Source organism: Anolis sagrei, chromosome 2, assembly GCF_037176765.1.
Source record: "Anolis sagrei isolate rAnoSag1 chromosome 2, rAnoSag1.mat, whole genome shotgun sequence".
Taxonomy (NCBI): Eukaryota; Metazoa; Chordata; class Lepidosauria; order Squamata; family Dactyloidae; genus Anolis; species Anolis sagrei.
In genome coordinates, this window is record NC_090022.1 from 173,607,819 (window position 1) to 173,626,877 (window position 19,059).

Here is a 19,059-nt window from a genome sequence, read left to right on the forward strand (position 1 = left end):
CTCTGACTTGTTTCCAAGTCTCTCTGGCAGCTCTGCAGCATTTCTTGCAATTCTAATTAGGCTTATCTCGCTCAATTCTTTCAGTTAGTCCAAAACACCTGGTGGGGCTTAAATTGGCAAAAAGTACAGAAGTGATGGGCAGAAGACCATATGGGAATGGGGAGTAAGCATCATTTACTGTAGCTTATAGGTCTTAAAGGTCTTGCCTGGCTCCCTGTGTGCCATATTATATGACACTTGAAGAATACTTCATTTTCTTTCTCAAGATTGTTGAATATGTTTCCCTGTGTGATGATGAGTGTGTTTTGCATCAATGTCTTTCCATACTTGCAGTTTGCCTTCAGGTTGTGAATTTGGCCAAGCTGATATGCAGAAATTGGTGCCGAAGGAGGAGAAACCAGCTCCCAATGCTCCCCAGGGAGCCAAAAAAGCAGGTATGATTAAGAAGTAGATTCTGCACCTTTCAGATGTTTCTCCATGATGTATGCACTGTAGGTGTACAATGGAGTTGGAAGGACAATAGCTTTATAAACAAGTATTTTTCTGTATAATACATTACATTGTATTACATTATGCAAGTTTCTTTAGAGTTGGCAGGATAAAGATATCACTGCTTTGTGAAATTTGAATTTTGTTCCATTTTCCTCAGTTGTGTTGCTGCCTGTTATCTTTCCCCCTGAATAGTTGAATTTATGAAATTGGAGTTCCTAGAATCATAGAATAATAGAGTTGGAAGAGACCACATAGGCCATCTAGTCCAACCCCCTGCCATGCAGGAAAAGCAGCCCCAATTGATGGCCATCCAGCCTCTGTTTAAAAGCTTCCAAGGAAGGAGCTTCCACCACGCTTTGAGGCACAGAGTTCCACAGCTGAATAGCTCTTACAATCAGGAAGTTCTTCCTAATGTTCAGGTGGAATCTCCTTTCCTGTAATTTGAACCCATTGCTCCAAGTCCTAGTTTTCAGGGCAGCAGAAAACAAGCCTGCTCCCTCTTCCTTATAACATCCTTTCACACATTTATACAGGGTGCGGCAGCATAAATTTTCATTAGAGTTAAAAATGCGCGCCATTCAGTCAGTTGAAGGCGGAACACTAGTGGTCTCGTTCGAGAGGCAGGAGTATAAAGTTTTGTCCTGACACAGTTCAGTCGCCATCATGTGTTGGAACAGTGAGGAGTGTGCTTTTGCCATTAAGGCCTACTTTTCGAGTGGATGTTCTGTTATCGCAACCCAGCGCGCCTTTTGGGATCGCTTTAATGTGGCCGCATTGGCCCTGTCCCGGACTGGAAATCAGTTGTGACGTGGGTCACTACATTCAGATAAACTGCAAGTGCGACAAGACGAAGGCCCATTAGATCACCTGAGAACGTTGAAGCAGTGAGAGCTTCAATGTTGCGATCACCACTGCGTTCTGCGCACAAACATGCGTCTGCCCTTGGACTTCCTGTGAGGAGAATTCTTCATGATGATCTTCATTTCCATCCTTACAAGATGGCGATTGTGCAGGAACTTTCTGAACGTTACTTCAGTTCTCAGAGGAACACGTGTGAGGTTCTTCTCAAAGTCGTTCCTGAGGACGCTATTGTTGTTTTTAGTGATTAAGCCCATTTTCATTTGTGTGGATCCGTCAACAAACAAAACGTGCTGCTGGGCTGACAACAATCCTCGGGAATTGCATCAAAGGCTTTGCATTCACCTAAAAATCACAGTGTGGTGTGCTGTTTCCTCAGCTGGAATTATTGGTTCTTTGAGGAAAATGAAGTCACAGTTACAGTGAATTCATACCGGTATATAAACATGGAAGTTAAGCTGTTGCACCCTGTGCATGGCTATCATGTCTCCTCTCAACCTTCTCTTCTGCAGGTTAAACATACCCAGTTTTTAAAGATACTCCTCATATGGCATGGTCTCCAGTCCTTTGATCATTTTAGTTGCCCTCCTCTGAGTAGAATGATGGGGAAATAGACTATGAGATCTATGTTTTTATGGATCCTTGATCTAGATGTGTAAGTATCCAGGACAACTAATATAACACATCTTTTTCCTGCAGATAGTGAACCAGAAGTGGTGGCAGCAGGGACCATAGAGTCCTCTGCTCAGGGTCTGCTAGAAGGAATTGGTCTAGATGGTGACACATTGGCGCCAATGGAAACAGATGAGCCGAGTTCCTCTGACCCCAAGGGAAAGTCAAAGATCACCCCAGCTATGGCAGCCAGGATCAAGCAAATCAAACCTCTTTTGTCGGGTGAGAGCCAAAGATTATTGGGAGCTGTTAAGAAGAGAGATTGTGGAGGGGAGGGGTATCCTGGTGATGAATCTGATAGAAGATGCCCTGTAATTCATCTACACACTCGTTTGTCTTTTTTCTCAGCCTCCTCTAGGTTAGGCCGTGCCTTGGCTGAGCTGTTTGGTTTGCTGGTAAAGCTGTGCGTGGGTTCCCCAGTGCGACAACGCCGGAGCCACCATGCCGCCAGCACCACCACTGCTCCCACACCAGCAGCACGCTCAACTGCATCAGCCTTAACCAAGCTCCTCACAAAGGGACTTTCCTGGCAGCCCCCACCTTACACACCCACACCCCGCTTCCGGTGAGTCCTGCTCAGTGTAATTTTTGCTCTGCACTCAACAGTAGTTGTAGGTAGGAGGAAATGCTGCCGTTTTCAAGAGGTGCAAGGGATCCATTGTTGGGTTTTGCAGGACCTTCTCAATTGCGGGTTTGACTAACCAAACCACTTTTTCTTCTAGGCTGACTTTTTTCATCTGTTCTGTGGGCTTCACTTCACCAATGCTGTTTGATGAGAGAAAATATCCCTACCACCTTATGCTACAGAAGTTCTTGTGCTCTGGCGGCCACAATGCATTGTTTGAGTAAGCTGCCTATTACTTCCTCTCTAAACTTAAGAGACTGAAGGTAGAACTTGTAACTTCTAGAAAAAGGGGTTGTTTCAGGTTGTGCTTTAGATTTACTAAATTATTTCAAAGGAAAGTTCTCATGTTGAAAGGGAGAGTGAAAAGTGATGACTTCTGTAGTCGTTATCATCATTCTCTGTCATTTATGGCTGAGTCTGATTGTCAAGGGTAAAGTATTGGGTGTGTACAACCTCCATATATACTGAGGATGTGTTCCTGAACTTACCATAGATAGCGTAGCACAATTTAAAAAATCTTGGTTTCTTGGCATATTCCTGGGGTTATTTGAGGCGCTGATTCAGAAAACTGCATTGGATATCTCTAGTTTCTTAAGATAGCATGATTTTCTGTGGGCATGTAGATGGAGACAGATAGATGGTATATGTTCTGTATCAAAAACTAGAGCTGATAGCAGAACTAGGTGGTTAGATATATGCAGAAACAGGGCTAACATTTGAGGTACCACAGTGTGTTTGACCATTGTAATAGTGAACTGTACTGAAATGAATTAATTTTGCTGGACCGAGAAAATTCCTAGAGAAGTATACTCTCTATGAATTTGCTAGGACCTGTAACATTATTCTGTAATAATTTCCAGAATAAGCATGCCATAGAATCAGCTGGAAGACTTAAAATATTCCTAGAGGTCATATATTGTCAGATGTGGATAGATGAAACTGGGGGTACCGGTTCCACGGGTATCAGTGTGGAGCTATAAATTCTTGGCTGGTATACATTCTTGGCTACTTTGGTAACAGTAACAAAGATTACCAATAATTACTTAGGGCTTACATGATAGTTGGTAGTGGCACAAGGGGAAGTATCGTTGAATTTATTTTAAGAGAGGAATACATGGGGTCCAACCCTAGTTTCAGTCCTGTACGAGAAACATTCAGATTCACTTCAAGTAACTAAATTCTTTAGAAATTATAGCTTAGTTTATCTAATGTATGTATGTGTATAACAATGTTTTTTCTTCATGTGTCTGTGAAATCGCACATATGGTCTCAGAATAAAACATTGTGGCGGTAGCCCCGCCCACTCTCCCCATAGAATATAAGTAGCAGTGGGCAGAGCCGAGCCTTAGTTGGTTTTTTCCCACCGCTGACTAGCTAGAAACCTCTCTACTCCCTGTATTTTGCTAGTTTTTGCTATCTTTCTAATGGTTTTGACTTGGACTCCTAACAGACTTGCAGGCTTTTCTCCTCTTCTTGACTTGGACTTGAACTTACCTCGTTCTTCTCTGCCCCACAACTTGGACTGGACATTATTGGCAGGCTAACTGCTATTATAGCCTCTACCCCCCTCTCTAAAAAAATTACCACTTGAGAGGTCATGCTTTCCAATGCAGATGGCAACGCCATGTGCCTGTTTTCCTAGGGGAAGGCCATGTTACCCAGGCCTGTGCTGTCTGCTAGCTCTTCACCCCCCAGATGCGGCAGCAGATGGAAACCCACTTGTGGGCATTCCTTTACAAGCAAGCCCTGGCACTGCCAGCCACATGCCCAAAGAAGCATCTGGAGTCATCCACTACTGAGATCTTGATGGCTCAAAGTATCAGCCATTGTCCCTCCAGTCAGGGCTGCAAGAAGACCTTGCTAGGTCTCCCATGGGAGTGCCTGTCACAGCCCTCCGCACATGCATCAAAAAGAGCAAAGACGGCCAACACCATTGGGGAAGGCAAAGGAGACATGCAAGGAAGCAACAAAAAAAGAGGCTAAAACGCCTGGAAGCAGGAAACCAAATGGCTCTCCTCCATCAGAACCAGTGCAGCCTCAAGCAACGGTGCCCACCAAGCAGCGTAGTTGGAACCAATTGAGCCACAGCTCTTCTTAGACTTGGGACAAGGTTATTGCCATCAGGTCCAAGTGAGCTTGGACAGTAGGAGTGGGACTTGCTTGTCAATGCCCCATACTACTCCCTCTCACCTTTTTTTTAAGCCCTTCCAGGGGCCTCTATTACCACCTGGGCTCCCCATCATTGGATCCATGCTTCCCCCACCATTGGAAGCATGGGCGTTCACACTATTCTGATTATCACAGGGACCAGGAGCATTGCCACTGCCATGTCTGCCGCAAGGATTATATTCACTGTGGCCAACCATTAGCAAGCTGCAATTCTCTCTCAGCTGCCACTGTCTCGCACCCAGCCCCAGGGCCTTCTCTACCAACTCTGAAGACCATTGGAGAGGCACCAGCCCCACAAATCTTCTTTCTCCTAAGACGAATAGGAGGCGAGAGTGATCATGAATCTGAATCTGAGCAACCTCAGGAAGATTCCCGCCCACCCCCATCTTGCCTGAAGAGTTGAAGTCACACTGCTCTGAGGAATAGCAATTTTTTTTCATCATTAGTAATCCATTTGGCGTGCACATTGAACCTGCCGACAACACAGCCTTCAGTTGTGGTGGAAAATCCTGTTTTTCCCTCCTCCCAGCAGCTGTTGCTTACTGCAACTATGCTTTTACCACTGCTGTTTCTTTTAACAACTAATTAAACCACCACATGTGTCACCTACGTCAGTACTTGCAACCTCAAGATGGACCTCTCCACTGCTGCTACCACTGTGGCTTGCTAAGCAGCCCAAACCAAACTTGATAGTGGTGGATGTAACCAGCCCAACTGTCCCAGATGTCTCACTTGGTGTCCACTGACACAGAAGAGAGAAAACACCATGGACAAGAAGTTCTATTCTCCCTCCTGTCTGTTCACAGGACTGATGCATTTTGGAGCATACATGGGGGCCAATCAGAATCCCCATACCTCGATCACCTCCCTTCTGGGGAACAAGACATAGCAAAACGCCTTTTAAACAGGAGGCTTGTTAACTGGTGAGTATGCAAAAGGAAATAGCTAAGCAAACCGCTGATTCCTCAGGCAAACTCTTAGTAGCAGCTGTTGCCTTCTGTCGCCATGCCTGACTCGGTGCTTCAGGGTTATCCTCCTCAGCATGTGTTATCATAGAGGAGCCACCATCCTACGTCTTTTAAGGAAAGGGGCCTTAATGGTTCATGACAATTGACCTATTTTGACATTTTATCCGGAAACACCGCAGATTCCTTAGTTTTGCAGTCAGGCATTGCTTTCAGTGTTCTTACCTTTGGGCTGTCTACTGCCCCTTGTGTTTTTGCCAAGTGCATGTCAGTGGTATCAGCTTATCTGTGCCAACATGGCATAGTTGTCTACCCTTATATCGATAATTGGCTCCTAGTGGCCAGCTCCAGGCATCAACTCACTGATATCGACTCTACCTTATATCCTCTCCAGTTACTGGGTCTTGTTGTGAACAACAAGAAGCTTCACCTAAAACTGAAGCAACACATCTATTTTCATCAAAGTCGTGCTAGGCTCAATGATGGAGGAAGCATACCTAGCAGAAGACCACTTTAAAACCCTTCAGTCTGCCATCAATCATCTGTGTACCCAGGGGTAGGGATCAGAAAGGGACATTAATTCTATCCTGGGCCACATGGCCTCTATGACTGCTGTATCCCTGTTTACGTGCCTATGAATGTGCACTCTGCAGAGCTGGCTCCTCAATTCAGCCCCTGCCATGACAATCCAAGAACTCGGCTACAGCCCCCTCTCAAAATGTCCAATTTCCTCAAGTGGTGGACAACGCGATCCAGTGTCGGATCAGGGGTGCCTTTTAAACAAACACGCCTGCCCTTCTGCCTCATGATGGACACCTTTCTTGAATGTTGGGGTGCTCACCTTGGCAGCCTCACAGAGCGGGAACAGTGGTCACCAATAGACCGCCGTCATCACATCAGTGTCTTGGAGCTCCTTGCAGAAGTGAAAGCTCTACAGGCGTTCAAAGTGCCATTTCAGCTAAAAGTGGTGCAGTTCCTCACAGACAACACCACGGTGAAATACTATATAAACAAATAGAGCAAATGTACTTACACAAGCTCCTCCACCTGTCCCATGTGCATTTGGCATTGGTGCATTCCTTGGATTATATACCTTTTCGCCCTTCACCTTCTGGGAGAACAGAACATGCTGGCCTAACTTTCAACTGTGATGTGTCTGCCTTCTCTTCGAATGATGGGGCTATCCTAGTGTGGAACTATTTATGTTTTGTCTGTTATCATTCCTCTTCTCCTTAGCTGCTAGTCTAGCAGCTGGGAGAACTGAGGTTCGGCTCCGCCCACTGCTACTTATACTCTATGGGGAGAGTGGGTGGGGCTACCACTAAATGTTTCTGAGAACTAGAAGATTCCAAACTGCACTGCACATTCACTGACAAACCCATATGTGCAAATTTCACAGTTGCAGAAACACATTTACAAGTAAGCAACTCCTTCTTTCATCTAGGACTTTCAACTGGGCTCTCTCTATGGGTGGTAAAGTTCCTGTTGCTGAGGGACTGGAGCACCCCGACCTCCCCGATGGCACAGGAGAGTTTCTGGATGCTTGGCTTATGTTGGTGGAGAAAATGGTGAATCCTACCACAGTGCTGGAATCTCCCCATTCTTTGCCAGCCAAGTTGCCTGGTGGACAGAACTACTTGCAGTTCAGTGCCCTGCGCTTCCTTGTGGTAACACAGAAGGTAAGCAGGCAAGATTATCTGTTGTTACTATAGGGACTGTGAGAATGAAAATAATCACATTAGCTTGTGGATGTTATTCCACTGGAAGGTAGTGTGTTGAAGTTTCTTGATAGCAAATTCTTTGATCGGCTGTAAGAAATTTGCTGTGGTGTGGATAATGAAGGTGTCCACTTGCATACTTTATCATCTTTATAATAATAATAATAATAATAATAATAATAATAATAATAAAACTTTATATCCTGCCTCCATCTCCCGAGGGACTTGGAGCGGCTTACATGAGGCCAAGCCCAACAACACATCAAAAACATCAAGCAATATAAATTAACAAGCAATAAACAAAGTAAACAATACAATTAATATAACTCACAGGTAAACAATAAACCATAAATATTTAAAAATCTATGGCTGGGCCAAATGTAATAGTTAAAACTTTAAAAATAAATGCTGGACATGAACAGAGGATGTATCTATTTGGAGGGTTTTAAATAAAATATAAAGAGCAACCCAACGGGTAATTAAAGCCCTTCTCAGAGTATTTATGACTCTTTATGTATCTTTATGACTCAGTTAGTGAACTGGTTTCCAACAGTTGTCTCCAAATTGTTGTTTAGATTAAGCTACTACCAGACTAACTAGCCCAGTAAAGTGGTCATAGAGGTGGGGTGGAGAATTCAAAGTATCTCAAGAATATCAGCTTGGAAAAGTCTCCTTTAGAAAGTCCAAAGCATTCTATAAACATTACATATTTATTTATATCTATAATGATATTTTGTTTCCCGCCAAGCAGTGCACTCCTATCAGCTCCTAGTCTCATCACTCCAAAGAACACTGCTCCATATTTGCCATTAACGTGTGTGTTCTGTGTTGCAGGCCGCCTTCACGTGTATCAAGAACTTGTGGAACCGCAAGCCCCTGAAAGTATATGGTGGGCGCATGGCAGAGTCCATGCTGGCCATCCTATGTCACATTCTGCGGGGGGAGCCAGTCATCCGTGAGCGCCTTGGCAAAGAGAAAGAAGGCGCACGTAGTGAGGAGGAAGGAGGGCAAGAGGAAGGTGGTGCCCGAAGAGAGCCTCAGGTGAATCAGCAGCAGCTGCAGCAGGTAAAAGGCAATATTGTATCCCACTTCTACACAAAACTATTGTCCTGGACCTAAGTTCTCCCATATAGGAATGTGGGTTATTCGGGACTCTAGTTTCCCTATTTTACTTTTGCTATTAACTTCTGTCTGCCTTTCTGTTTTCAGCTGATGGACATGGGTTTTACAAGGGAGCATGCCATGGAAGCTCTGCTGAACACCAGTACCATGGAACAAGCCACAGAATACTTGCTGACCCATCCTCCACCTCTTATGGGTGGGGTTGTGCGGGTAAGGCCATATAGCAGCTCTAAGTTTATGAGGCTATTGGGAGAAATTTCCTAAACTGACTTCAAAAAACTATTTCTGTTCTACTTATCCCCATGAGCCTCTTGGAGGAAATAACATGTCCCACACATCAGTTAATTAATCTCATTGTGTTATGCTTAGCTTGCAGTACAACTATACCCAGAGTTATTATCCCTATTCCCACTTGAAATCTGATGAGACCAAATGGTTTGGGGCTGAGTATTTTCTTCTTGTGGTCAGTCACTAACAGAGTCACCTGACAAAAGTTGTTTCTGTGTTGCATAGCAGGATCTGAGTATGTCTGAAGAAGACCAGATGATGAGGGCCATTGCTATGTCACTGGGACAAGATATACCCATGGACCAAAGAGCAGAATCCCCAGAGGTAACACAGCTTCATCATGTGATGCTGTAATATAATAAATTGAAGGGCCACTGGGGAGGTTTGTAGAAGAGAGTCCTAGTGCAGAAGTGAACAAAAGTGCAACATGTAGTCTCACAGGCCTGGTTTTGTTGATTAATTTGATTCATCATGGACCCCAAAGCGGCTTGCAGTGAAAATTAAAAGAGCCTAAACAGTATGTGACATAAAGAATCAATCTAATTAAAAGCCATTTAGAGCTCATTAAATATGTACAACGTACAAAAAAAAAACTAGCCCACCTAGTGTATATCATTCTGTGCTAACTATTTAAAAGTAGAGGGCCTGACCCGCAACAAAAGAGAATAGAGAGCAAAGGACTAATGAAAGATTGTTCTGGAGAGAGTTAATAGCCTAGAAATAGCTAATAAACCTTTATTTATACCCCTCTACCATCTCCCGAAGGACTCGGCGCGGCTTACAAGAGGCCGAGCCCAAATACAACAATAAAACAACAACAACAATAACACAGCAAAATAAGTCAAAAACAAAGCAATAACATTAACAACACACAATGACGCAATTAAAAACTATGGCAGGGCCAAATGTAATAATTAAAATTAAAAAGTACTGCATGACCAGGAGAAAGGGTGGGTGTTTGGAGAGGGATGGGTATGCAGATATCTTAAATCTCTGATAAAGTGCGTTGGGGACAAAATGCTTGGAGTTTCCTTATTCTGGGAAGGCACACTGGAACAACCACGTTTTCAAGCTCTTCCTAAAAATTTCCATCGATGGGGCTTGCCTGATGTCCTTAGGGAGAGAGTTCCAGAGTCGAGGGGCCACCACCGAGAAAGCCCTATCCCTCGTCCCCACCAGTCGCACTTGCGATGCAGATGGGATCGTGAATAGGGACTCTCCAGATGAACGAAAAGATAGCTACCAAAAAGGCTCTCAGTCACCAGACAAGCTTGGCAGAAGGGAAGAATCCCCCCTGAAGATAGTAAGAGTCATGTAGGCTCATGAGGGAGACACTATATATAGCGTTATTGCTCAAAACCAGCTATTTGCCCCTGGAATTCGATCGGTAGTACATGAGACCGTTTAACCAAGGGAGATTCCTGCATTTTATGGCCCTCGGTCCCACTCCTGGCACTGCCCTTTTTCTGACCCAAAAAAGGTGAATCTAGGAATGGCACTTCCTTTCATAGAATGCATCCCTCTTAGCACTGTTTAATGCTAAAATATATTTTTTCCAAAAATATCTGTTGATTTTGACTACTTGTTTTTTTTTCATTTTGGAGACATTTTTGCCCATCTCTGCAGCCCTTAGAAGGTCCTAGAGACAAAAAGAGTCTTAATTTCTAGGCCTGTTGCATTTGCCTACACAGGCCATAAAGTCCACTTCATCGGGTCATTGAATTTAAGAAGTTGCAGATTTGTCTCTGCCACTGGAGAAGCCCTGTGTATAGCTAGCCTTTTCTCATCCCTAGGAAGCTGCTTGCCGAAAGGAGGAAGAAGAACGCAAGGCGAGGGAGAAACAGGAGGAAGAAGAAGCAAAGTGCCTTGAGAAATTCCAAGATGCAGAACCTCTGGAGCAAGAAGAACTGCACAGCTTTACAGATACAATGCTACCTGGCTGCTTCCACCTGCTGGATGAGCTGCCAGACACAGTCTACCGTGTCTGTGATCTCATCATGACTGCAATCAAACGCAACGGGGCTGACTACAGAGATATGATCCTCAAGCAAGTGGTGAATCAGGTAAGATTGGCTGGTTAGGCACTTGATTTCATTGCAGTGGTGCTGGCCCCAATTTAGGATGCAACCCCTGGCAGTGAGACCAGAAAAAGCCTGTTGGCAGAAACCCAGACAAGTGATAAGTCTGAGCTGCCCATTTTCTGTGAGTCCCTGCTTTGGCAAACATACCGATCAGCCCCAATTAAAATAATCCAGCCAGCAGCAAGGTGAGAAGGGTGATTTCAGCCAAGGAAGGTTTTATCATCTGCAGATAAGATCCTAGCTTGTGATATATTCACAAAGAAACTAGAATAGCCAGAAAACAGAAATACAGCCTCTTTTATACACAATAATTTCATATTTCCCACTGCAGCAACATCAGCTGTAGCGAAGCCCATTGGTCGAGTGTCCCAATTCTGACTAATCACAGAAAGGGGGATTTGCTGAGCAGTTGACTTGTGAAGAGACAAAGGGCATTTGAGTGGCGGTGAATGGGTTTCACTTTATTCAACAGGAAAAATCATAAAATGATTGAGGGCACTTGGCCCTACCCAGGAAAGGTTTATTGTATACAGGATGGTCATGGCAGTGCCCCACCAAGGGGGGGGGGGGGTGACCCAGTGGTTCTGGATCATGGTAGTAACAAAGAATAATTTTGCCCAGGAGGGTTTCATGCAACAGTGGGAAGATTGATAGTCATACCACACTTTCTCTCCCTTCCCTTCCCTGGGAAAGATGGTATTATTATGGGGTTCTGTAGTATACAGCTGGATATGCTAAATCAAGGGTTTTCAAACTTTTTCAGTTACGGAACCGTTTTTGAATCAAACGTTTCTCATGGAGCCCAAGAAATGTTTATATATTTTGTTATATATTGTATTATATTATTCATAATGTATATATGTCAAGCATGGGCAGATTTTTTTGACCAACATAAACTTTGGAGAGTCACCATATTATCATACACAGTTGCTCCCCCTCAACGGTTTTTGTCCCCAGAGTATATTTCCCCACCTGTATGGTCTATATTTATGACCCCGTTCCTTTATGAGTTTCTCCCCCACAAACCATCTGCTTCATCCCTATATCATTGTGATTTTAGTATTTTTAGTGCCTTAGTTTTATCTTGCACATGCGGCCCGCTCATTGTTATGTTATGTTATTTTATTGTGTATGATGTGTATCGTTTTTGTACTCATATGTTGTATGTATTTTACTGCATTGTTATTGTGTTTTGATTTTACTTTATTGTAATATGCTGTTGGGCTTGGCCTCATGTAAGCCGCCCCAAGTCCCAATTGGGGAGATAGTGGCGGGGTACTAAAAAAATAAATTATTATTATTATTATTATTATTATTATTATTATTATTATCAACAGTATTTCAGTGGAAGACCCCAGGGGCCATCCAGTCCAAACCATTACTGTCAATGCAGGAAAAGAACAATCAAAGCACTCTCAAATCCAGCTGTTGTAATAATAACAACAATAATAGTAGAAATCCTAGGGGCAATCCAGTCTAACCCCCTTCTGCTAAGCAGGAAAAGCACAATCAAAGCACCCCCGAGCGGTTGGAGGGGGGAATAGGGTTTGGTAGCAAGTAAGGCAAGAGAGAAAGGATCTGGGTGGCGAGGAAGGGGAGGAATAAAGGCTTTGAGGGACAAAGGAGGGGAGGAAAAAAGCTTTTTGGGCCAAGGGAGGTGCGGTAAGGCTTTTGGGGGCAAGGGAGGCGGGGAAAAGGCTTTTGGGGACAAAGGAGTTGGGGAGAGGAGCAGGAAAAAGGAGGGGACCACAGAGCCCTCAGTATGGTTCATGGAGCACACTTTGAGAACCACTGTGTTATATTATATAGAGCAAGAAAATTGTTGCTCTAACTCAGCCTTGGCTCTTCCCGTTGTACATTTGTAATATGCTGGCTAATATCCATGCTGGAAAGGCAGCTTTTGTTGTTCTGGTTCTAGCTTCTACTTATCAAGAGATGTTGAACAACCTTACTATCAAATAAAGTTAGAGCTTTTGAGTAAAGGATTGACTCCGAACTTTGAGATCCTGGAAGGCAAATGTTTGGCATTTGTAGCGTTTTGTAGATTTTGTGCCAGGACTCCTGAGGGCTTGACAAATGCTTTATCCCTGTGTAGGGAAATCAATAATTCATTGTTTGCTCATATTTCACCCTGGTGTTCATGGTTGGAAGCTCAATAGATGCAAAGGCTTTGGGAGAAGTGTGCACATCTAAAAATGCATACTTTTTCTATGTGAGAAAAAGTGAAGAGAAGTGAAAAGAAGAATCCAAGGAGAACCAGCATGTAGCTATCAACTTCATGCGGTCTTACTCTTGGAAGTATTTGTGGTTCAGCACAATGGGGCAGACTGTTGTATTCATGAAACAGGTGTGTCCCACAGATGAGAGATCATGGTGTTTAGTTGTGCTTGGTCCATCTGAGCAAACTAGTTTCCTGTTGAGATCAGATGTCTGGGGACCTAGCATTCCCAGTTCGATGTGAGGAGGCATCCATTTATGGCTGAAGTCTCCTCTTCATCATACAAAGAAAGGGCCAAATCAATTCACAAAGGCTCACAGGTTTAGGCTCCTTGAGTTCACCCTTGCTTTTGCCAAATGGTTCCCTCTCCTTTTACAACTTGGTTTGCCTCATTTCTCATCAGATGTTGATGTGGGTTTGTTCTTCTAAGTCATTTGTGAGTGAATCTCCCCATGCCACTGTGACCCTAGTGGTTCTCTGAAAGGTTTCTGAGAGAAATGGTTTCACAGATCAGCATCTACTCTCTCCATTAAGAACATGCCTTTTTTTGCAGGTGTGGGAAGCTGCTGATGTTCTCATCAAAGCTGCCTTGCCCCTTACTACAAGTGACACAAAGACCGTCTCAGAGTGGATCAGCCAAATGGCTACCCTGCCCCAGGCCTCCAACCTGGCCACACGCATTCTGCTTTTAACGTTACTCTTTGAGGTAAGGTTGAAAAAAAGAAAATATCTCTTTTTCCAGATTATACAGTTACAGGTGGGCCGTGTTATATCACAAGTGCACTTTTCGGTCTAAACTGGTACATTTGCTGTATATAAGCTGCCTGTGCTTTGACTTTGGCCAGAGGTTTAATTTGATGGTCACTTTATCTTTGGACTAGTTTCCTCCTGCTCTATGGGTGCCAGCCTGTTTGCTTTTGTTTGCCTGCAGGAGCTGAAGTTGCCATGTGCTCGTGTGGTGGAGTCAAGTGGCATTCTCAATGTTTTGATCAAGCTGCTGGAAGTGGTGCAACCGTGCCTGCAGGCTGCCAAGGAACAGAAAGAAGTGCAGACCCCAAAGTAAGAAATGAACCAGTTCAGATTGCAAGTTGGGAATCCCTACATGGGCGTCTGCATTACAACAATCCTGTTCCACCCAGGCTTAGTTTTTGACACTACCAAGTTCTTGTAATGATGTTTCTGGTTTTGTAATTGCATCCAGTAAAAGTCATATAAGAGTTCAGTAGATGTCACGATCGCCCTACAATGGGATTGTTTTTGTTTCTGGTTTTGAGTTTATAGCATTGTACTGCGAACATATTTCAATTCAAGAATAATGTAATCAAAAGTTTTTACTCCTTTACCTTGGGAAGAAGAAGAGGAAAAAGACACATGAGTAAAATATTTTGGCTACATTGTTTTTGGATTGAAATAGATAACAATATTATTATTTATATGCCTTGGGAATTATTACTACTACTACTATTATTATTATCATTATCTCCAAGGCACAGGAGTAAAATGTTATTTTAAATATATGGTATTATTTGGTTACATTGCTCTTGAACCGAAATATATGGCATTATTATTATTATTATTATTATTATTATTATTTTTCTATACTAGCCGTCTCCTGCCACGCGTTGCTGTAGCCCACATGGGGGTTCTGTGTGGGAGGTTTGACCCAATTCTATCGTTGGTGGGGTTCAGAATGCTCTTTGATTGTAGGTGAACTATAAATCCCAGCAACTATAACTCCCAAATGTCAAGATTCTGTTTTCCCCAAACTCCACCAGTGTTTACATTTGAGTATTCGTGTAGAGCAGGGGTCCTTAAACTAAGGCCCGAGGGCCAGATACAGCCCTCCAAGGTCATTTACCCGGCCCTCACTCAGGGTCAACCTAAGTCTGAAACGACTTTAAAGCACACAACAACAATAACAATCCTATCTCATCAGGTAAAAGCAGGTCCACATTTCCCATTGAAATACTAATAAGTGTATATTTGTTAAAATTGTTATTTATTTTAATTATTGTATTGTTTTAAAGTGTTTTTTTGCACTGCAAATAAAATATGTGCAGTGTGCATAGCACTTAATTGATGCTTTTGTCAAATTATAATCCCACCCTCCAACAGTTTGTGGGACTGTGACCTGGCCCTCCGTTTAAAACGTTTGAGGACCCCTGTTGTAGAGTTTGGTCCAGATCCGTCATTGTTTGAGTCCACAGTGATCTCTGGATGTAGGTGAACTACAACTCCAAAACCAAAGGACACTGCCCACCAAACCCTTCCAGTATTTTCTGTTGGTCATGGGAGAACTGCGTGCCAAGTTTGGTTCAATTCCATCGTTGGTGGGGTTCAGAGTGCTCTTTGATTGTAGGTGAACTATAAATCCCAGAAACTACAATTTCCAAATGGCAAAATCATTTTTTTTAGTGAAGGACATACATTGGGTTGTTAGGCGTCTTGTGTCCAAATTTGGTGTCAATTCGTCCAGTGGTTTTTGAGTTCTGTTAATCCCACAAACAAGCATTACATTTTTATTTATATAGATTATTTTTCTTTCTTCATAGAGACCCAAAAAGGCTCACAACATTAAAATCAATTCAATTTAAAACTACAAAATATAAATATCAGATTAGAATTAAGCATACAAATATTTTTAAAAACTTGGTAAAAACATTTTAAAAAGTAAAAACGGTTAGAAACTGTTAGACCACCATATAGGACTGCACTCTCATTCGTTATAACTTCCTGCTTTAAAAGCGTGACTGAATAAAAATGATTTAAACTGTTATCAGGAGTACAGCAGAGAGAAGGCCATTCTGGCCCCCCTGTGAATGGAGATCTAAAGCCCAGGTTGCCATTCTAAATAGGGGTGCACTATCCTGGATTGTTTGCACTCATGGAAAGCTCTGCTTAGGCTTTGAGGTATTTGGGGGCAGTCCCTATTTCAGTCTCGTGCCCATGAGAGAGATATAATGGGAATAGGAAAAGGGGCCTTCTTACTAGCCCTGCTCTCCTAATTCCTGCTATGTTTCCTGACCCAGCTAACTTGTTACCCCCAGGTGGATCACGCCAGTCCTTCTACTGATTGACTTTTATGAGAAGACAGCTATCTCCTCCAAGAGGAGGGCCCAGATGAATAAGGTATGAATTCTGGTAGAGTAAGCTCTTACAGAGGGAATGGCAAGAAAGAGTCCTGCCTGTCATCAGATGTAAAAGATAGGGAAAGTAAGACAGTGACAAACCTCTGAGAATTATTTATGTTTTTGATAATATTTATCTGAATTGCACATGATTCTTCCAGTGCAGTTTTTTCATCTTTTGTTAGAATCTGGAGGTGACCAAAAATGTTTTGAAAGTAGTTTTGGATGGATGACAATATAGCCCTGCCGCTTTGCATCAAAGCAAAGCCCTAAGTCTAACTTTAGAGAAGAATCAACATAGTCCTTATAAAACCTGTGTGAATTCTGCTCTGGTTCTCATCTGTTGTAATTGTCAATATGCGGTAAGACTCTGTACTCTCAGAATAAGTCCCATGGGTTGCATTAAATTTTGCTTCTGAATACATTTGCATAGGATTGCACTGTAGGTCTACAACTTCTGAGATTTTTTTATGTTTTTGTTTTTTGCAACAGTACCTCCAAGCCAATGGCAACAATTGGCGTTGGTTTGATGACCGCTCAGGCCGTTGGTGCAGCTACAGTGCAAGCAACAACAGCACTATCGACACAGCATGGAAAGCTGGAGAAACCAGTGTTCGCTTCACTGCTGGCCGTCGGCGCTACACTGTGCAGTTCACTACAATGGTGCAGGTATAGGCTCTGCAGAAATGTCTCTACATTCAGCCTTCTGCATTTGTTGGGGTCAATGTAAACATTTTCATTGAGGGCCATGTCAGCCTTATAGTTGCCTCGAAAGGACCATTAAAATCCATGGACAGAGACCTCCGACTCTGGAACTCACTCCCCAAGGATATCAGACAAGCCTCCACATTGGCAGTCTTTAGGAGGAGCCTGAAAACGTGGCTGTCCCAGTGCGCCTTCCCTGAATAAAGGAAAAAATCCCCTGCAAATACCCTGAGAAGCACTTTAATTGCCTGTTAGGTTATTCTCTACTTTTGGCTTAAAACCCTCCTACTAGATACCGCCTCTGTTCATGTCCAGCATTTATTTTTAAAGTTTTAACTATTACATCTGGCCCAGCCATAGGTTTTTAAATTCTTATGTGTTATTGTCTACCTGTGAGTTATATTAACTGTATTTTTTTTGTTTATTGCTTGTTGTTTTTATTATTGCTTGTTGTTTTTGATGTGTTGTTGGGCTTGGCCTCATGTAAGCCGCTCCGAGTCCCTTGGGAAGATAGTGGCGGGGTACAAATAAAGTATTATTATTACTATTTTATTTATTATTTACTTTGCTTATATACCGCTGTTCTCAGCCTGAAGGCGACTCACAGCGGTTTACACACAATAAAAACAGCAGTAATTCAATGCATATATAACAATTGACCACTTAACACATTATCCAGTTAATAAACAACAAGCAATTACACTAAACAATTATTACAATAACCAGCCCAATCGTCTCATCATCAAAGCGTAGTCCAGGAACGACTTGAGAAATTGCAAGTCGCTTCTGGTGTGAGAGAATTGGCCGTCTGCAAGGACGTTGCCCAAGGGACGCCTGGATGTTTTGGTGTTTTATCATCCTTGTGGGAGGCTTCTCTCATGTCCCTGCATGAGGATCTGGAGCTGATAGAGGGAGCTTATCCCGCTCTCCCTGGATTCGAACCTGCGACCTGTCGGTCTTTAGTCCTGCTGGCATAGGAGTTAACCCACTGTGCTACTGGGGGCTCCTTATTATTATTGAGGGCCAGCTATACCTTTTTTTACATAGTTGCCAGTGCTCTTTAGTTTTTATCCAGTTTGTGTCCCAAAATGTTGTTGAACAGTAATTCCCATCACTTTTGCTTGGTTGCCATGTGGACTGGGGATACTGGCAATTGCAACACAACAGACCTTATGGCTCTGAGTTTGGGAAAAGGTTAAATGACATTTTAAAGCCAGGCATCATATCCACAGTTCTTGTATCTAAGCTCAGACTCCACTATCCTGTCTAAACAGAAGAAACTGCAGCCTCCCAGATGTTACTGTATCACAACTCCCATCAGTTCTAGTCATGATGTCTAATGATGAGGACGACAGGAGTTGCGGTCTAGGTTCAGGAAGAGGGCCACATAAAATGACACTGTGGGCCAAATTCTGCCCACAGAACCTGAATTTGACACATGTGTACTAGAGGCACCAGACCCTCAAAAAGCGGGAAAAAAGCAAATAAAAACATTTGTAGGAATCAATAGATCTTACAGCACAAGACTGTGCTCACCTTTTAAGGGAAGCTGACCATAGAATTACACCGAACGACATAGAGATTCCTGAAAACATATTCTCTCTAGTTGCTTCACTATGATTCTATGGTGGGTTTCCAAAGAGCCGCACTGGGGGATGTAGACATTCCTAGAGATACTGTATTAATCAAATTCACAAAACCCGGATCCACAGATGTTGTGGGCCAGCTGTAAAAGCTAAATATATAAATATAAATATATACAGAAAGATTTTCTGTATATATTTCAGATTTCAATATTAATGCCAAAAATACGTAGTATGATTTTACATAGGATTTGTGCTATATTAGAACAGTAAAGACAAATATCATTTGAATAAAATAAATATTAAATATTAAATAACCAGAAAAATAAAATAAGGTGTAAACACTAAACTAATCTGGGAATCTGCTATTGCAACACATCCAATGAAGTGGTTTAAAACCAGTATTAAAAAGGAATAGGACTTAGTATGTTTCAG

At 42.8% G+C, this 19,059-nt stretch overlaps 1 protein-coding gene across 11 annotated transcripts in view; it reads left to right on the top strand.

The window, feature by feature from the left end:
- HUWE1 (HECT, UBA and WWE domain containing E3 ubiquitin protein ligase 1) overlaps nt 1-19,059 on the top strand; it is a 158,633-nt gene that overhangs the window by 74,191 nt on the left and 65,383 nt on the right. For 7 of the 11 annotated variants that reach the window (XM_067464157.1, XM_060763275.2, XM_067464156.1 and 4 more), the window contains 13 exons: nt 334-434; nt 2,050-2,244; nt 2,371-2,587; nt 2,745-2,867; nt 7,226-7,460; nt 8,334-8,564; nt 8,709-8,831; nt 9,135-9,233; nt 10,703-10,972; nt 13,762-13,914; nt 14,140-14,267; nt 16,256-16,337; nt 16,829-17,005. In XM_067464157.1, coding sequence (XP_067320258.1) covers nt 334-434; nt 2,050-2,244; nt 2,371-2,587; nt 2,745-2,867; nt 7,226-7,460; nt 8,334-8,564; nt 8,709-8,831; nt 9,135-9,233; nt 10,703-10,972; nt 13,762-13,914; nt 14,140-14,267; nt 16,256-16,337; nt 16,829-17,005 — 2,134 coding nt within the window. The remainder of the gene's footprint in view (nt 1-333; nt 435-2,049; nt 2,245-2,370; nt 2,588-2,744; nt 2,868-7,225; nt 7,461-8,333; nt 8,565-8,708; nt 8,832-9,134; nt 9,234-10,702; nt 10,973-13,761; nt 13,915-14,139; nt 14,268-16,255; nt 16,338-16,828; nt 17,006-19,059) is intronic. The other 4 variants (XM_060763276.2, XM_067464160.1, XM_060763281.2 and 1 more) reach the window with 1 other exon arrangement.